The sequence below is a fragment of the Eleginops maclovinus genome, chromosome 2, assembly GCF_036324505.1.
Source record: "Eleginops maclovinus isolate JMC-PN-2008 ecotype Puerto Natales chromosome 2, JC_Emac_rtc_rv5, whole genome shotgun sequence".
In the NCBI taxonomy this organism is placed as follows: domain Eukaryota; kingdom Metazoa; phylum Chordata; class Actinopteri; order Perciformes; family Eleginopidae; genus Eleginops; species Eleginops maclovinus.
The window spans coordinates 1,088,364-1,108,827 of record NC_086350.1 but is presented as its reverse complement, the minus strand read 5'-3'; the positions used below and the strand labels follow the sequence as shown (position 1 = coordinate 1,108,827).

The following is a 20,464-nucleotide window of genomic DNA, read 5'->3' as shown; positions in this document are numbered from 1 at the left end:
AATGTGTGTTCATAAATGGGTGGTTAACACAAGCTGTGTGGCGTCTGACGTGAAGTCATGTGACCGTGCTGTAGTTCCTTTATAGCCCAACATTAGCCACCTTTAGCTTAGCGGTGGTGATGTGAGGTCATGTGACCGTGCTGTAGTTCCTTTATAGCTCAACATTAGCCGCCTTTAGCTTAGCGGTGGTGACGTGAAGTCATGTGACCGTGCTGTAGTTCCTTTATAGCCCAACATTAGCCGCCGTTAGAGTTTACAGGGTGTCTGCAGGTTTTAACAAGTGCAATTTTAGACTTTTTTAGACCATCATGGGTTAAATTTAAGACCTTCACGAAGTATTAAAAAAAAAGAAATAACAAAGCCAGATTGCCGTCAATTTACATTTATTGTCAATGAAACAAACATATTATTTACATTATTTACATGCTTTTAAGCTCTGCACTTTTGGTGGCAATTTCATCCCCCAGAACCTTAAGCTGGGAGAGCTTGTCTTTGGCAGCCCTCCTCAGAGCATTTGATTTTGAAATCAGATGTGCCATTTTGCTCCCAGCCTTGCCCTCTGCTTGCTCTGCCAACTCATCTGCCTCTTTGCCCAGGCTCTCAGTAACTTTATGTAGACTGTCCCTCTTGACTTTCAGGTCTTGTAACTGCCCCTCCGCGTGTGCCCTTTTCTTCCCTTGTGTCTCTGTCTCCTTCTTCTTCCTCTGTTCGTCCAAATGCACACGGTACCGTGACCTGGCAGCCATGACAGATTTCATTAGGTCAGGTGTAAGTGGAACCTTGGTAACGCCCCCATGTATTGCAACGTAGTCGTAAACAAGCCTGTGTGCGACCAATGTTTCTTCTTGCATATTCTCCGTCTTGATCTCTTTGTTCACTGAGAAGCCTCTCTCTACAGACGCCTGACCATGAGAAAGCAGTAAAAGGGTCTTGCAAAACGCCCAAAGATCTGGGTATGCCTTGCCGATGAAGCCATGAAGGAAGACATCTAGCCTCTTTTGCATTGGCTTGAAGGAGATGAAATCTTCATGCCTGCACTCCACAGACAACGCAGCATCGAACTGTTGGAGAATGGTGTCCCCTGAGACAAAAAGATGTAAAAATAAATTTACTTATGGCTTCCATTTAGTCATCACCATTGTGGCTTTCCTTACAGCTCTGTGGGGGTACAGTCTTTAAACCACACAAAACGGGTGCATGGAAATGATTTGCTGGAGTAACCTAACTTAAGAGATCTACACTCAAATATATTGTGATCATATTTTGACATACAATAAATACTGATCAGTTGCTAAATGCAGATGCTAAATATAATATACAAGATTATCTGAAAGTGGCACGCATAATTTTCCTTAGCCCTTTCTAGAACTCCTAGTACCAGCACAAACTCCTCCTGCCAGCTGCCTGTTGAGCAGAAATGTCTGCACAAGTCCCTTCATCTTTGCCTTGCAGCCGTCTGGATCACTGCTCATCACTGTGGGGTCTAGACAATCCATCTGCCTAACGGTACTGTACTTAAGAGGACTCTTCTCCTGTACTTTCTTCACCATGCTTGAGAGTCCTTGCATGCAGTCCCTTTTAAATTCAAGAATCCTGAGGTCTGAACTTTTGCTGTTCTGTACAGAGAAATGCGAAAGGAATGTAAGCAAAAATGCTGTACACATGGGCTTCCCCCTGATAATCTTTGACATTAAGCTATTAGTACCTTGAGGGCCTCCTCAGCACCCAAGCCAATATCAACACAGTGCACCGGCATCAAGATATTCTTGTCACCTATGTCCAGTTTGGTAAGCTGGGCTGTGGTGATGTCCTGCAGAACCTCTCGTTTCACGAAACGACGCATCAGACTCTGTTGGACGATAACAAAAGAAACATTTCAATTACATAATTACTTTGCAAAATACTGTGTAGGCTACCATTTTGACTGTTGTAGATTTGCTGTGAATGTGTCTTTGTTCACAACTGTATTTGTTTAATTACAGGCCTACATAATGCTTTACTTTTGAGCTGGCGGTGTAATGGGGTGGGTGGGTGGTCTGGCATCATAACCACACCAAAACTCTCAAAATCAATATAATGCAATCATAAAATCCATACATCCATTTCATGACAGTTTCCTAAATAATGTTCTGCTCATTAGAAAAGGCATTACCTTGATCAACTCTGCCAGATCTTTGCCTAGGTAAGGCATCACCGGCTCCTCAGTCTGGTACTTCCTTAAAAACGGATCAAATAGCTGGGCGATGCTCCTGAAAAACTGCAGCTTAGGTAGAGTCAGGGGATCTTTCTGGGCTTCTTTGATTACAGCAAAGCTTCCAGTGCCAGGATTTGGAAGCTCCTTTCTCCTCACAGCATTGGTGTACACCAGCATAGATGACCAGATATCCAACGCTCGTATCACGACAGGCAGGTTTTCCAGCCATCGGTGCCCACACCATGCCAACGGGAAGCGGGTAGACCTGGTGGTCTTCTCGTAGTCCTCTCGTCTTGCGGGAACATTATGCAACAATGTGTGCAAGGCCCTGAGGATCTTGTCCACCTGCCACGATGAGAAGCCTGTTTTAAAGGCATTGTGTACGGTGTGTAACCTGCAGCTACCAACAGATATGAGCTGAGAACCAGCGTACAGGTCAGCATATTCCGCCTGGAACAGCTCAAAGAACTTAAAATTTACATTTGGACCATCCATTGAGATCGAAATCAGCTTGCTGAGGTCCAGGTGGCCCGCACATTCCTAAGGGAAGGAAACAAATCAACCAGTCAATTAAATTAGCATATATTTAAACAACAAAATCACACACACAGGCAATAGTTATGTGCAGCTAGCATACAAATAAGTAATGGGAGCAGAATGTAAAGGTTGGGCAATGAAAAGGAGGCATGTACAAATTATGATTAAGAGAAGGCAATTTAATACACAGATGTCCTCATTCATTCTCTCACACAGCAATTGCAGAGCACTACTTCAGAAAATGAATAGACCAAATCTCCCAATGATCAAAATATTTTCACTAAGAAACGTTTGGACATGGTGACAGTGTCAACTGTATGCGGATCAGACGCGCAGCCACACACCTTCCGATTTTAAATGGAGCCCCTTTTCATAACAGGAGATGAAATCGTTCGTCGGTCTTTGCATTAGGCTACGTTTGGGATCATAAAACTACCGCAACACGGAAGTTGTATGATCCCTGCCGTAATGCAGAGACCGACGAATAACATACATCCCCAACAATGACAAATCAACTATGCTGCGTTACGCAGCAACCGACATCTGGGGCCATGTTGTTGTTATGCAACAACCGGTGCTGGGGGCAATGTTGCGTTACGATAAACCCGGTGTGACAGCTGGCTACCCCATAACAAGATGTTACTCCAGATGTAAGAAACGCAGCGATTGGCCAAAAGTACTTCTATTAATTTTAATTAAGAGTGACATTTTTACGACCAATCAGTGGATAAAAATAATACAAAAAAAGCACTTACTTTGATCTCCTTCAGCAAGTCGTTTGCTGTGGCATGGCCCATAAATTGTGAGCCCAGGTACCGGGACTGTACCTGGCCGTCATCCCAGTACCTTACGTGAAGGTCCAGTTGCTTCCTCTTTGTTGCGTGGTTAAGACTTTCGTCAACCATAATGACGAAGGGCCCGGTCACCTTTGAGATAAGCTCTTTTTTGACGAACTCTGCCACTCCAAATCGGAGTATGTACGACGTCTTGTCTCTCCCGCATTGGAATGTTTTGGCAACTGTGGAGTCGGGGAACATCGCTTGGAAAAGCTCTCCGATGCCGTCATTGGATCTGCATGACTGGTGTTTAGCCACTGTGTTAAGCGCCCACAGAACTTCTGCCTTCATTGTATCAGTGGAGCCCAATAGATCACGAATATTACCCGTATTATTTATTGACTACGTGCTGCTTGCTACTGAACAGAAAGGGCAATTCCATGGGAATTGCGTGCTGCATTTGCCGACTCCTGGTGTTTGCTGGATTTTGTGTGAGACTCCAGTGCCTTGATGCCCAGGGTCCCGAGTTTAAGAGTTCTTTTGCAAAACGTGCAGTATGCCTCACTGTCATCAGCGGGAACGCGTTTCAGCCAGTCTGCAAATTGCCCTATTGAGAGCCAATTGTCGTTGAATTTACATTTACCCATCCTTTTTTTTAACTTTCTCCTGCCATTCGGACGTTATCCTACTTCGTAACTATTCCCGCCTTGCTCGCACACAGAGAATCAAAATACTTGCTGCTGCATCCTGTGACGACAGTACATTTCCGTTTCACATCTGTAGTTTTATTATTGTACGTTCCACTAACAGCACATGTCATGTAGAACTACACGGACCATAACTGCCACCATAACAGAAAAAGAAAAAAACAGAACGGCGTGGAAAAGGACGTAAAAACAAAACAAACAAAAAAAATAATCCTTTGTCGATATTTTGCATTGAAACGTAGGTCTTAAATTACTCAAACCCAATTTTAGACTTACACTGCGAAATATCTCTATATTTTAGACTTTTTTAGGCCTTAAATTGAAAATGTGTAATTTTAGACTTTTTTAGACTTTTTAAGACCCCGCGGACACCCTGAGTTTACTATGGTAAGGGCTCCTTACTTTTATATGTTCAGTTACTTTTATGACGCTGCTACTTCTTACCAAGGTGGTTCACTGGTTTTATTCTATTCATGTCCTTATTGGTTTTTTTGCCAGCCGACGGACAAACTTGATTTTCTGATTTGACTCTACAAAACATATTTTCGGAGATAACGACCCAAATTATTTTCTTTTTTTCTATGTTTGGCAACTTTCCTCCACTAGTTGACATGGGAAAAAGCAAAGGCTGAGGTGCCCCTGACTCTTGGCAGCTGAGTCATGGTTGTGGGTTGTTGACAACAGTTAGCGCCTCCCGTTAGCGGCTAATTGGCACCATTACCTCCTGGCTGGATTGACAGCCTGCAGGAAAAGTTTGCAAAATGAAGTTTAAAAAATAAAATGAACTTGTTTTCGGTGCACCAGCTGAGGTCTGGAAGCACAGCATCTTTCTCCTACTTTGACAAGTTTTCATTTTCTGTAAATCAACTTTTTCTAAATGTCCAAATATTTACTTGGAATCTGGGAGAACATTTTCAGCAGTAAGACAAAATGAAAAGGTGTTCATGTAACTCACAGTTCCTATAGTAAAACCATTACAAATGGTGCGTTTAAAAGAGCATTAGCCTCGTCACCGCCGTGCAGTTAATGGTAAACACTAACGAGTCGAAAGCCTTCGAAAGAAACACGGAATATCATGACGTAATTTGCAGATTAACAACTAAAACTCCTGAAGAGAAAAAGTAAAAGCTGAGACTCTAGTGTCAGACAGTCTGCAGAAAGGCCACCAATCACCCCCACCCTCTGCCCCCCCCAGCTCAAAGCCTGTGTTTTATGGCAGTGCTTTCCATTGATTCGAGGAAGGAGTCCAAAGATTTAATTACACCAGTAACACATAAACTGTCCGTTGCCAATAGGAGTTAGAGCCTGGAGAAATACAGCCTGTTAGAGTTATAGTGGGAGGGGGGGGGGTGGGGGGGGGGGGAGATTTTCCAGGCTTTACTTGTGCATTAGCTGCATTAGCATCGAGGCAAACAAGAATAGCAGGCTGCTGACCTACAGGTGATCCATCTGCTCAGGGAGTATGAATGCATGTCTTATCTGAAGATGTACGAGGCGTCCTCTTCCCTTCAGCGAGCACATCGGTGTTTACTGCTTGATTTCCAAGACCTGCAAGAACCCTAACCCTAACCCCATCTCCTTATCTCTGGACTCAGTAAACCCCTTTAGACCCACAGACAGATTGTTTCCTGGCAGCACTTTAACATTTTGAGGGGGACGCCCCCAGAGAGAGGAGCAGAGACCCTGTTACCTGGTTTAAAGAAAACCCTTGGAGACATACTGTCTTGAGCACAGACTCTGACCCAGAGATTCCCCCCCCCCCCCTCTACAGGTGAGCAGGGGGGCCCAGGAGAAATCACACCAATTGCCATTTGGAGAATTAATTCAGTGACCTATGGTCATTTTAAAATGCATTGGCTCTGTGTTAGCTGCTCTCTCATGCAAAATTCATTGTGGATAATTATCTCCTCTGCTCCAGAAATAAAAGAGGAAAACATCTAATGGGTAGATCTCTCCAGTCGGAACGAGATGATGAAGATCAAACATTTGACCGAGAGCCAAATTGAGTTTCTCTGCCTGAGCGGCGTTCAGATAAATCCACTGTTGCTGCGGCTCAGACTCTTTCTGAAAGCCCTGCAGCCATTTGATAATCTGCTGCAGAGTCTGAAGGTCAACGCTGCGATGGACTGAACTCACAGAAAGAGTCAGCTGGAAAAACTACTTACAAGTTTAAACTGAGCTCTGATGGAGGGTGAATTATGGAGGTTAACTTCCTGTCATTCTCCTTCTGCTGTTCCCTTTAGTGCTTGGTCAAAATGATCGGACTCATTTTCCTTTTTGTTGCTTTGTAGCATTAGCAGTTGATGCCAGTTCCCAAATAGCAACAGGGACGTCCTATTTTGTGTTGTCTGTGTTGGTCCCTGAAGGCAGCATCACCACATATTAACACCTCTTTATGATTTCTGAAGTAAAAAGCTAATGATGGGCTATAAAGCAACCTCTGTTTTTAAATCCACCAGTGGGGTTTTTACCGATGTAGTTTATTTTGCAGAACAAAGCGTTAAAATCTCTTGTGTTAAGCACAGACCTTATTTCAGGATAACAACCAAAAACCTGCTTCAATAAACCAGATGTAATAAACCCTAACAGAGGAGAAGTCTCCCGTCACACTTCCTCCGTACTGACATGCGTCTTAAATCCACCTGCCAGCACGTTTGTTCCTCAACATCAGCCTAGTTCCAGAAATATGTGAGGCAGGTAAACATTGACAGCAGTGCCGAGATGGAAACACACAGGGGAGGTTATCAAGAAACATCTCCTGTAGAGAGAGCGCTCGGCTTTCTGTCAAAACAACGGCACTAACTTCTTACTACTGCCAGTTTCATGTTGAATTTAAAAAAGGAGGAATATTCTTTTTAAATTTAGTAAACAGGAAAGCATCCCACAGCTAATGATGGCGGCCGCGTTTGATGTCATCTGGGACCAAAACTTTCCACGCGACTGGTGGACAGTGGCTGATTTCCTCCGAGACGTTACAGTTTCTAACAATCTCACACTCTAAAAATAGAAGCAGATAGAGAGCGAGGAAGAGTATACCTGTCTCCTGGAAATTAAATTCCCACTAAACGAAACTTGAGGGTAAAGTATTCAAGGTTTCCTTACGTGGCGATGGTTCCTCCAACATACAATATACTCATGTTACAACGGCCTAACACATTTCCATCAGCTTCAGAAACAACGCAGGTTTTTAATTCTGACTTTTCATAAATATTTGACTTTTTCTCAGAATCCATAGTTTTCTTTTAATCTCAGACTTTTTCCTCAAGCAGAAACATCTGCAGCAGCTCTTCAACACATGCAGAAACATCTGCAGCAGCTCTTCAACACATGCAGAAACATCTGCAGCAGCTCTTCAACACATGCAGAAACATCTGCAGCAGCTCTTCAACACATGCAGCATCTAGAGAACATTCAGCAGAGGAAACATGAGCAGTTTACTAAAAGCTGCAGAAACCAAACACAACGGAGACCAGGGGACACTAATGAGAGACGCACACAGCTGGAGACCAGGGGACACTAAAGAGAGACACACACAGCTGGAGACCAGGGGACAATAAAGAGAGACGCACACAGCTGGAGACCAGGGGACACTAAAGAGAGACGCACACAGCTGGAGACCAGGGGACACTAAAGAGAGACGCACACAGCTGGAGACCAGGGGACACTAAAGAGAGACGCACAGAGCTGGAGACCAGGGGACACTAAAGAGAGACGCTCACAGCTGGAGACCAGGGGACACTAAAGAGAGACGCACACAGCTGGAGACCAGGGACACTAAAGAGAGACGCACACAGCTGGAGACCAGGGGACACTAAAGAGAGACGCACACAGCTGGAGACCAGGGGACACTAAAGAGAGACGCACACTGCTGGGACCGAAGCGCTGGGAGACGTTCAGGGTTATAAAGCTGGACGATCACGCCCAACGTTAGCCGCCTTTAGCTTAGCGGCAGCAGCAGAGGACTTTTGTTACCCAGCCTTTGAGAGGCTTACTCTGTACTTGCCACTTATCAAAAAGATGCATCTATTTATTTGCTCTCCTCGCTGCCCAGCAAACAGGGAGGCAGCGTTTAAATGTCACTGCCAGGTCTCAGGATCATTTGTCTTTATTGACACACTGTCTGCAGACCAACACAGATGGATGCTGACTCTCCTGCTGTTTGACATCCTGGCGCAAACATAGAAGTCAAATAACTTTATTTATATGGCATTTTTCAAAAGTTGCATCATCATTTTCAGAGTCAGGGAAGCAAATGGTGGCAGCTCTGGAAGAGGAGAAATGCCAAAGACGATACAAACTCTCCTTCATTGACTACTAGTGATGGGAAGTACATCTACCAGGACTTTCACTGGTAGCAGATTGTTTGTTCTCTGTGGTATTACCACTGAAGTAAAAGATCCGAGTACTAACTGAAACCACAGGGACCATGCTCATATACATCTCCTTTATGATGTCACTATCTTATTAAACAAACTAGTGTATGTCTACAGTACGGTGTCTCTAAAGGACTCATTCCCGCACCTCTCTGGAGTGGCCTCCTCTCTCTCTGAAGAAGAGGCTGAAAGCTGTGGGTGTGAGTCCTCCTCCTGTTATCTCTCGGGGAGCTGATGCTCCTCTTAAACGATGAAATATGACCCGTAGCCTGAGGCAGTGCTAACCCCCCCCCCCCCCCCCACATTCCCTCGACAGCCCTGCTTTAAACATGACAAATGACAAAGGCACGCCAAGGGCAGGTCTGTGGCAACACGAGGACCCCCCCTGAGTACCAGGACAGGAATTATCCCGCTAATCTCCAGCATTTATATTCCTCCTACGCTAAAACTCTAACACCACTTCTGACGGGGACAGAACTTCAAACCTCAGACAGAGTGCAGACAAGAAGCCTGTTGTTCTTGTTTGTTTGTGTGTTGTGACTTGTGACTTAAAAAGGAGGTATGCATGCTGAATATCTTCTTTACAGACTGTCTAAATGCAAGTGTTTTGAATTCCTTTGTTTTTAGAGTTTTAGGTTGTGTGTATTTTTCCAAAACGTAATGCGTGCTGCAGCTTCAGAGAGGATGCAGATATAGAAACACAAATCAGAACTCAAGCAGAAACATCTGCAGCAGCTCTTCAACACATGCAGCATCTAGAGAACATTCAGCAGAGGAAACATGAGCAGTTTACTGAAAGCTGCAGAAACCAAACGCTGCAAGAAGCTCCAACACAACGGAGACCAGGGGACACTAAAGAGAGACGCACACAGCCGGAGACCAGGGGACACTAAAGAGAGACGCACACAGCTGGAGACCAGGGGACACTAAAGAGAAACGCACACAGCTGGAGACCAGGGGACACTAAAGAGAGACGCACACAGCTGGAGACCAGGGGACACTAAAGAGAGACGCACACAGCTGGAGACCAGGGGACACTAAAGAGAGACGCACACAGCTGGAGACCAGGGGACACTAAACTGGAAGTGTGTGTCAGGATATCTGAAGGTTAGCTACGTTAGCGAGCTAGCTTCCAGCAGATCTGCAGTGACATCAGAAGGAGTCCTGTGATCACATCGTTAGAATAAGACCAGAAAACATTTCAGGAGAACAACAACAGAGACAGAGACAGCTTTATGAACCTGAAGGTCATCCAGCGCTCCGGTCCCATTACTCAACTCTGCTAATCCAATGTCTCTCTAACATTTTAACTCCTCCCACACCGGGAAGCTTCAACGTGCCGGGGATTACGCCGCAGTTTGCAAACTTGCAGCATCAAACCGCCTCACGCAGAGAGGGCGTAGAACTGGAACGATCCGTGTGATCGGGCTCGTCAGGTTGACAGCCGCCGCCTGTGAGCGTCTTACTCCACTTCCTGTCTCTCTGTTTCTGAACCAGATCTGTCAATCACGAGTCATCGCGGCACCCAGAATACTTCCCACCACCCCCCTCTTCCTCCGGTCTGTAGATTTGACTAAGTTACCACCGTCATCTCGTCCTCTGCCGGTGGCATTCAGCCGTTTCTTGTGAGGGGCCATATTCTGCTCATCTTCAGGTTCATCCTTCCTGTGCTGCAGCTCCTCCTTTCACCCTCTGTCCGAAACCAGAGCCCAGTCAGCTCTGATTGGTTAGCTGGCTGGGCTCTGGTTTCAGACGGATAATCTGTTGTGATTGGTCAACCATTTGGACATGACCCGCCCTTTAGCCTATCACGTACTTCGTTAGAGCAGAAAAAATACAATATTTGTTTCCTAATCGTGAAGTACAAGTATGAAGTAAATCCTTCATGATATCCTGACAGAACGCAGGACACTGAAGCAGGACACGGAAGCAGGACACTGAAGCAGGACTCTGAAGCAGGACACGGAAGCAGGACACAGATGGAGGACACAGACGCAGGACACTGAAGCAGGACACAGATGGAGGACACTGAAAGCAGGACACTGAAGCAGAACACAGATGGAGGACACTGAAAGCAGGACACAGATGGAGGACACTGAAAGCAGGACACTGAAGCAGAACACAGACGCAGGACACAGACGCAGGACACTGAAGCAGGACACTGAAAGCAGGACACTGAAGCAGAACACAGACGCAGGACACTGAAAGCAGGACACTGAAGCAGGACACTGAAGCAGAACACAGACGCAGGACACAGACGCAGGACACTGAAGCAGGACACTGAAAGCAGGACACTGAAGCAGAACACAGACGCAGGACACTGAAAGCAGAACACAGACGCAGGACACAGACGCAGGACACTGAAAGCAGGACACTGAAGCAGAACACAGACGCAGGACACAGACGCAGGACACTGAAGCAGGACACTGAAAGCAGGACACTGAAGCAGAACACAGACGCAGGACACTGAAAGCAGGACACAGATGGAGGACACTGAAAGCAGGACACTGAAGCAGAACACAGACGCAGGACACAGACGCAGGACACTGAAGCAGGACACTGATGCAGGACACTGAAGCAGGACAGAGACGCAGGACACTGACGCAGGACACTGAAAGCAGGACACAGATGGAGGACACTGAAAGCAGGACACAGACGCAGGACACAGACGCAGGACACTGAAGCAGGACACTGATAGCAGGACACAGATAGCAGGACACCGAAAGCAGGACACTGAAGCAGGACACAGACGCAGGACACTGAAGCAGGACACAGACACAGGACACTGAAAGCAGGACACTGAAAGCAGGACACTGACGCAGGACACTGAAGCAGGACACAGATTGAGGACACAGACGCAGGACACTGAAAGCAGGACACTGACGCAGGACACTGACGCAGGACACTGAAGCAGGACACAGATTGAGGACACTGACGCAGGACACTGAAGCAGGACACAGATTGAGGACATTGACGCAGGACACAGACGCAGGACACAGATTGAGGACACTGACGCAGGACACTGAAGCAGGACACAGATTGAGGACATTGACGCAGGACACAGACGCAGGACACTGAAGCAGGACACTGAAAGCAGGACACTGAAGCAGGACACTGAAAGCAGGACACTGAAGCAGGACACAGATTGAGGACACTGACGCAGGACACTGAAGCAGGACACTGAAGCAGGACACAGATTGAGGACACTGAAGCAGGACACTGAAAGCAGGACACTGAAGCAGGACACTGAAGCAGGACACAGATTGAGGACACTGAAGCAGGACACTGAAAGCAGGACACTGAAGCAGGACACTGAAAGCAGGACACTGAAAGCAGGACACAGATTGAGGACACTGATGCAGGACACAGATTGAGGACACTGACGCAGGACACAGATTGAGGACACTGATGCAGGACACTGAAGCAGGACACTGAAGCAGGACCCTGATTTAGGACACTGAAGCAGGACACAGATTGAGGACACTGACGCAGGACACTGACGCAGGACACAGACGCAGGACACTGAAGCAGGACACTGAAAGCAGGACACTGAAGCAGGACACTGAAGCAGGACCCTGATTTAGGACACTGAAGCAGGACACAGATTGAGGACACTGACGCAGGACACAGACGCAGGACACTGACGCAGGACACTGACGCAGGACACTGAAGCAGGACACTGATTGAGGACACTGATGCAGGACACTGATGCAGGACACTGACGCAGGACACTGACGCAGGACACAGATTGAGGACACAGATTGAGGACACAGATTGAGGACACTGAAGCAGGACACAGATTGAGGACACTGATGCAGGACACTGATGCAGGACACAGGGCATGGAGGACATTTTCTATCCTAAATTGGACCGAGTCACCAACATAAAGCGACCTGTGGAGAAACAGAGACGGGCTGGAGTCCTGCATCATCAATCTCTGTCAGTCGTTCGTCTCAAATCCTCGTCTGAACAGAAACTCACTGAGACTGCACCTGACAGAACGGGACCTGCTGCTCGGCTCTCCCTCCTCCGTCCAGAGGAGACCGAAGGTACCAGGAGCCGCTCATCAGTCTGATTAGAGAAAGGTATGACTGTGGCTGAGAGGGAGGTTGCTGGTTCGATCCCAGCTGCCTCTATAAAACCATGCATCGATTTAGCTGTAAAACTACACGGTTTCATTTCCCGAATACAGAAAGACTAATTCTTACTGACGGATCACGCTGCTCGGAGACAAAATAACTCTCAGTCTGAGGGAGAATTATTCAAAGGTAGGGAGCTTCTGGAGTCTTCCCCGTCGCCACAGAGATTAACAGAGCCGTGTTTAAACAGCGGGGGCACAAAGCATGCTGGGAGCTCAGGGTCCGGAGGAACGACTCCCAGCACTAACCCTCCTCTTCGTAGAGGAGCTGCTTCACATGTCTTTCAGATGTCCTGATGTTTAAAGAGGCCCTGTTCATCTCCTGTGTTAGGTTTCAGTGCATGTAAATGGTCTGCAGAGGCCAAAATCCCACTCTAATGTATTTGTATGCACCTGCTGCCTGTAAGTGCGTCACTCCCTCCGGCTTTAGCATAGTTAGCGTAGCGCTTCACTCTGCCCTCAATATGTCAGTCCCTGGTCGGAGGGAGGATCTACCGCCGCTGAACGAAGCATCACACACACTGAGGTAAAGCCCAGCAGGGTGGAGGAGTGTGTGAGCGGCAGCTTTGATGTGTCACAGGAAGGGAAGAACACTCTAAGGACGATTTAAACGACAGCTGATCTCATACTTTATAACCTCAATTAACATCTGCTTTTATTGGTCTTTATTTGTCATTGTTTGATTTATTATTTTTCTGTGGTTTTGGTATTTGTTTGTTTTCATATTTTTATCTTTAATTTAATTATTGTTGTTTTTTTCTTTCTTGTTTTTTTTGGTCAGCTGGCTGGCTCGGTTGTGATTGGTCAACCGCCTAGAGAAGTCCCGCCCCTTCGCCTACCATGGACAATGTGTCAGGAGCGCGAGTGTTCCACGGTGATGTCACTATGTTCTCGAAGTAAACAAAAAGTAGCCCAGCAGACCATTTACATGCACTAAAACCGATAGAACACACTCCAGGAGAGGGAGAGGCCCTGACAGGGCCCCTTGAGGCTCTACAATCATATCTTAATGACACACACATTAATACAGGGCGGTTAGTGAGGTGTAAATATCATCGGGATACGAGTTGCTTTTAATGCAAGGTGTAACTGTGGCCTTCGATGCACTGAAACACGTGTTGGAACATTATCGTGGTATTATAACAGACTTCTGCTCTGATTGCTTTCAGTCCGATGGATCCTCTCTTTCATAACACCCCCCCACCCCCCCACCCCCCGTTCTCAGAGAACATAATGAGAAACCTAAAAACTTTAAGAGGAATGAAAGTCTGCATCAAAATAAACTGAACAAATTGTGACTCCATTACCCAGCATGCACCTGGTTTAGTCTCTCCTCTCCTCCCTCTTGTCATTTGCCTCTCAGTTTGTCTCCTGGTTGGGGATGAGATGCTTCTAGAAACCCCGCCGGGTCTTTGTGTTTCCTCTCCTCCACACTTTGTACTTGATTTCCCCTCGGTGGGTTTTCAGCATTTGTGAAAAACAAACTGAGGAAACTAAATAAACACGAGGGTCCCTGGAGACCGAGAGGGGGAGGTTTACAGGAAAACAAGAAGAACAGAGACGTTGTGAAGCTCCGACACTACTTATTATAATTAATAAAACATGAACGCTGAATGCTGTCAGATTTTCAGCTCCTGAGCCACATTCACCCGACCCACTCTCCTTCCTCTGCAGCAGATCATCATGCCGACTCAAATACGGCAAGCAAGAAAATAGGGTTTAATCTAGAAAAGGTCCAGTTGGTGATCTTGAAATACTTTTCTGTGTTTACATTAATGGTTATGTGGGCGTGAGTCTTAAAATAGTTGGAAATGTGTGAAAGTATCTATGAACAAACACAATAACAATGCACAGGTCAGCTCGGTGCTTTTCGTCTGCAGAACATCGTAGTTTCAGTCTCCAAAGTCCTGAGGAGTTCTCCTCCCTTTCCCTGTGACGTTTCTCACTCAGGTTGAGCAGAAGACGTGAGGGAAAGAGGATTAGATGTTTGCCTCTCTGAATGCAGCCCTGCTCTCAGATCTGACAGCGTCAAACAGCTCCGAGAGGCCGTCGGATCTGTCAATTTCCTACGTGTGAAATCTCACTCTGCGGGTTCAATCAGCCCCGAGACCTCACAGAAACACAGCGGCACGCTCTCAGAGGAGAGGCCGTCTAACGAGCGCTGGAGGAAGCACTCTGCAGGGGATGGGACGGCGCATTCTGGGGCCGTCTGTGCAGGATAGCGTCTATAGCAACACTAGCAGTCCTCAATACACATATCTGTTTCCTGTTTCTGTCAGCTGTTTGCATCCGATATGAATGAAGTGTGTGTGACCTTACAAAGAGAAGCTCTGGGCCGAAACAGAAGAGGATACAAAGTGAGATAATGACAGCTTAACGGACCGATCAGTGTTACTGATGCATCTGTGGTGTTGGGAGTGGGTGTCTAGTCATCCAGACAGAGGTAAGACAGCTAATGCTATGCTAACTGAGTGCTAACACAATATCTGAACAATAACTTAGATATTTCCTGTCTTACGCCCCCCCCCCCCCCCCCCGTTCGTTTAGAAGAATGAAATAATAATCCCAAGGCTCTATCTACAGCATAGCCAGACCCCCGTCCCGTGTTAAACCGTATAAAGGGAAGACGTTGCGGCTGCTCCACAGGAATCGTCCTGAAAGCTCCTGGATCCAGGAAGCGTCTCAGTGATCGGACAGGTGTTTCGCTTTGGGTGTTTCATATTCCACTCACATGACGGAGACGACGTCGCCTCGCTGGACTTCGTAGTTCCTGACGCTCCATCGGTTCAGCAGAACGACGTCACAGTCAGACCCCCCCTCCGGGTTCAGGGAGGGCTGCACACACAGATAATAAAATACAGTTTATATTCACTCCCATATTGTTTATATTAATGCACATTCAGGTGCAATTCAAGAAAATAACAAAGGATGGATTTTTTACATTTCTGTCCCACACCAGTACCCCTTCATATCCAAACGTAAAACATGAATACATCTGTATGATGAATAATGTAACATTTCCTCAGGTTTTTACAGTTCTCAAATATTTCTACTAATGCAATATATTTCAAAATGTCATTAGAAAAAATACACTATACATACCATATGTAAATATAGTATGTATAGTGTATTTTTTCTTAATATATACGCATGTGACCGTGCTGTAGTTCCTTTATAGCCCAACATTAGCCTCCTTTCGCTTAGCGGTGGAGACGTGAAGTCATGTGACCGTGCTGCAGTTCCTTTATAGCCCAACATTAGCCTCCTTTAGCTTAGCGGTGGTGAGGTGAAGTCATGTGACCGTGCTGAAGTTCCTTTATAGCCCAACATTAGCCGCCTTTAGCTTAGCGGTGGAGACGTGAAGTCATGTGACCGTGCTGCAGTTCCTTTATAGCCCAACATTAGCCTCCTTTAGCTTAGCGGTGGTGACGTGAAGTCATGTGACCGTGCTGCAGTTCCTTTATAGCCCAACATTAGCCTCCTTTAGCTTAGCGGTGGTGACGTGAAGTCATGTGACCGTGCTGTGGTTCCTTTATAGCCCAACATTAGCCTCCTTTAGCTTAGCGGTGGTGACGTGAAGTCATGTGACCGTGCTGTGGTTCCTTTATAGCCCAACATTAGCCTCCTTTAGCTTAGCGGTGGTGACGTGAAGTCATGTGACCGTGCTGCAGTTCCTTTATAGCCCAACATTAGCCTCCTTTAGCTTAGCGGTGGTGACGTGAAGTCATGTGACCGTGCTGTGGTTCCTTTATAGCCCAACATTAGCCTCCTTTAGCTTAGCGGTGGTGACGTGAAGTCATGTGACCGTGCTGCAGTTCCTTTATAGCCCAACATTAGCCTCCTTTAGCTTAGCGGTGGAGACGTGAAGTCATGTGACCGTGCTGTAGTTCCTTTATAGCCCAACATTAGCCTCCTTTAGCTTAGCGGTGGTGACGTGAAGTCATGTGACCGTGCTGCAGTTCCTTTATAGCCCAACATTAGCCTCCTTTAGCTTAGCGGTGGTGACGTGAAGTCATGTGACCGTGCTGTAGTTCCTTTATAGCCCAACATTAGCTGCCTTTAGCTTAGCGGTGGTGACGTGAAGTCATGTGACCGTGCTGTAGTTCCTTTATAGCCCAACATTAGCTGCCTTTAGCTTAGCGGTGGTGACGTGAAGTCATGTGACCGTGCTGTAGTTCCTTTATAGCCCAACATTAGCCTCCTTTAGCTTAGCGGTGGTGACGTGAAGTCATGTGACCGTGCTGTAGTTCCTTTATAGCCCAACATTAGCCTCCTTTAGCTTAGCGGTGGTGACGTGAAGTCATGTGGCCGTGCTGAAGTTCCTTTATAGCCCAACATTAGCCGCCTATAGCTTAGCGGTGGTGCTAAGACTAAACTTCACCAAAAAGCAAATTTTTTGAGCTATTTTAAAGTTGCACTGTGTCAAATGTCCATTATAAATCATTGAGACAAACACTGCCCGCCCAAAGAAAAGGTCCCTCTCTTTATCCGTTGGACCGCCTTCAGCGTTGATCACGGAACGCATTCTCTGTGGCATCGTCTCCACGAGCTTCTGCAACGTCTCAACATTTATTTCTGTCCTGCATTAATTTTGATCTTGTGTTGATGACGGGAGATTCAGACCACTGATCAAAGTCTTCTCCAGCACATCCCAAAGACTCTCAATGGGGTTCAGGTCTGGACTCGGTGGGGGCCGATCCATGTGTGAAATGATGTCTCATGCTCCCTGAACCACTCTCTCACAGTCTGAGCCCGATGGATCCTGGCATTGTCCTCTTGGAACATGCCCGTGCCATCAGGGAGAAGAAATCCACTGATGGAATAACGTGGTCCTTCAGGATATTCAGGGAGTCAGCTGACCTCATTCTTTGGGCACACTGCTGAACCTAGACCAGCCCAACTGCAGCAGCCCCAGATCATAGCCCTAACCCCCCAGGCTGGGGACCTGTTTTTGGCCGGGCAGTGTTTATATATATTTTTCTTTAGATATATATAAAGTCTGACAAATCTGTAAAGTCATTAAAAAATATTCATATATAAAAATATAAATTCAATTTTAATTACAGAAAAAAACTCTCAAACAATAATGAATACAAAAACGTATAATATATATATAAATGAATAAAAACTGCTCTTAGTTTGTGATTGGTTTGTGATTTCCCTCCCTTTCTTTAACGAACAACACATACAGAGAGAAAAACAACAACAACATATTCAAAATCCCAAAAGCTGAGGCCCATTCTGCTCTAATTGTCTTAGCACAGAATCAGTCTGTGATTGGTCGGTCGCTTCCCTCTTGTTTTGGGAACTGTGTAATAAAACAGAGCAAGGTTCAAATTTAACTTGGACAAACCTTGAGTTGTTTAACACAAAGTCTCGCTGTAGCTGAAAAATGACACCCTTAAAAATCCAAGAACACAAAAGACTTTGAATCTCACTTCAGAGGCTAAACTCTGCAACAGGTCCATTTCCCTCCTCACTTCGCTGTGATGAACACAGTTTGAGAACGGTTGGTCCCTGCTCTCCCTTCTCTAGCGGACAGCATAATAAAGAGCGTAGCAGGAATGTTCTCTGGCGTGTTCAGCCTCCTGACAGCTCCATCACACGCCTGTCCATTTCCTCCTCCTCTACCACACACTCATTATTCTCACCCTCTGTTTGTGTCGCTCTACCTGACGACGAGCGAGCGTTTCATTAAACAGGAAGTGAGCAGCTCATTTCACGCCTGCCGATTTAATATTTCCTAAACTGAACGTCAGCCTGCGGACGAATCTCTCCATGCTGTCTGAGTTCACAGGTAAGTGGAAGAGGGATCCTTCAGTGAGTTTTTACAGCGACGATGCAGAAGTTATAGTTCGGTATTATTGGGATTTTGATTTTGATTTTACTATTATTATTTCCCCCATAATTTAAAGTGCCAAAAAATCTTTGAAAATTAATACATTTTTTGGAGTGAAAATTCAAACCTGGTGAAAATGGGCGTGGCTCAACAGCTTCACCTGGACCGCAGCCCTATCAGCGAAGGTCCTACCTGTATGAAACTTGGTCTGTATATGTAACACAGGGAGACTGTTAACAAACAATATTGGAGCGAGACCGTCAAACCAACAGGAAGTCAGCTTTTTTGAATTTATGGCTTTAAAAAATGGGCTCTATTGTGCCTTTACATATGTTTTAGTGCATGTAAATGGTCTCCAAAGGCTAAAATCCCTCTATATTTCCTCCAGAGGGACTTTCTCTCCTGCAGGTTTTAATATATAATAAGTCTAAATCTAACTTTAGATAAATGTTAAGAAGCTTCAAGAGTTTGTGATTCGGTTGATTGATGTTCTTATATTTGTATTTATTAACTTGAGTTTGTACATGAAGAACATACTGACTTAAATACAGAATAAAAGCAGGTGTGAATAAATGCATCAATTAATTAAAAACATGTAAAAACAATGATAAATAACGAACATATTGAGAGGAATTATATTACACGTTTATATTTTTAGAGAGTTTAGAGTTAAATAATTAAAAAGTCATAACGCCGGATCTCAGGGAACACTGTTCCCATGACAACAACACAAGCAGTGCAAACACAGGCACTGAGAGACAGTGTGTGTGTGTGTGTGTGTGTGTGTGTGTGTGTGTGTGTGTGTGTGTGTGTGTGTGTGTGTCAGAATCACTCGTGAACAGTCATTTGTTCTCTCCAGTCTGATCCACTTGTAATATCGCTCTTTTTTACAGTCTTTATTTATTCTCCCGCGCTGTGCAGAGACTACAGGCTGATTCCATCTTGCTCAAACACATCATTACATATCTCTCTTATTTACAAAGCGTTAGAGGTTAATGTCCACGCTCAGATAAAGACACACTACTCTAGAGTGAGCAGCGTTTATTAGAGGATGCTTCACCAGCAGAGCATGATGGGAATATTTTCATCTCAGAAATAAGATCCAGCAGATGATCATTGTCTCTGCAGCTTCTCTAAAAACAGACTCATATTATTCTGTCACTGAAGAAGCAGAGATAAGATGCTCTTCAACACACAGCTGGAGACCAGGGGACACTAAAGAGAGACGCACACAGCTGGAGACCAGGGGACACTAGAGAGACGCACACAGCTGGAGACCAGGGGACACTAAAGAGAGACGCACACAGCTGGAGACCAGGGGACACTAAAGAGAGACGCACACAGCTGGAGACCAGGGGACACTAAAGAGAGACACACACAGCTGGAGACCAGGGGACACTAAAGAGAGACGCACACAGCTGGAGACCAGGGGACACTAAAGAGAGACGCACACAGCTGGAGACCAGGGGACACTAAAGAGAGACACACACAGCTGGAGACCAGGGGACACTAAAGAGAGACGCACACAGCTGGAGACCAGGGGACACTAAAGAGAGACGCACACAGCAGGGACCGGAGCGCTGGGTGATGGTCAGGAGGACAAAGCTGTCTCTGTCTCTGTCTCTGTCTCTGTCTCTGTAGTTGTTCTCCTGAAATGTTTTCTGGTCTTATTCTAACGATGTGATCACATGACTCCTGATGTCACTGCAGATCTGCTGGAAGCTAGCTCGTTAACGTAGCTAACCTTCAGATAGACTGACAAAACAGAGACAGACTCACTCTGAGACAGTTGGGGCCAGCCCCTTTAATCACTGACTAGAGGAGCTGAATCAGAGAGTCAGTGCATTTACCCTCCAGTCTCTGCTTTTAAATCACAGTGTATTCATTAATGATTTTGGAA

The 20,464-nt window shown here is 46.0% G+C and overlaps 2 protein-coding genes across 5 annotated transcripts in view; both read right to left on the bottom strand.

The window, feature by feature from the left end:
- The window catches only part of immp2l (inner mitochondrial membrane peptidase subunit 2), an 82,584-nt gene that overhangs the window by 54,914 nt on the left and 7,206 nt on the right, over positions 1-20,464 (bottom strand). For all 3 annotated transcript variants that reach the window (XM_063898396.1, XM_063898413.1, XM_063898404.1), the window contains exon 3: positions 15,457-15,560. In XM_063898396.1, coding sequence (XP_063754466.1) covers positions 15,457-15,560 — 104 coding nt within the window. The remainder of the gene's footprint in view (positions 1-15,456; positions 15,561-20,464) is intronic.
- Positions 367-4,588, bottom strand: LOC134873747 (uncharacterized). 2 transcript variants are annotated; one of them, XM_063897573.1, is made up of 6 exons: positions 3,487-4,588; positions 2,675-2,734; positions 2,153-2,539; positions 1,706-1,849; positions 1,379-1,616; positions 367-1,081 (listed from the first exon to the last, which is right to left on the bottom strand). In XM_063897573.1, the coding sequence occupies exons 1-6, from the start codon at positions 3,856-3,858 to the stop codon at positions 420-422; spliced, it is 1,863 nt and encodes a 620-aa protein (XP_063753643.1). In that variant the 5' UTR covers positions 3,859-4,588; the 3' UTR covers positions 367-419. The 2 variants fall into 2 exon arrangements, with proteins under 2 accessions (XP_063753643.1, XP_063753652.1); XM_063897582.1 differs by lacking the exon at positions 1,379-1,616 and having other exon boundaries at positions 1,774-1,849.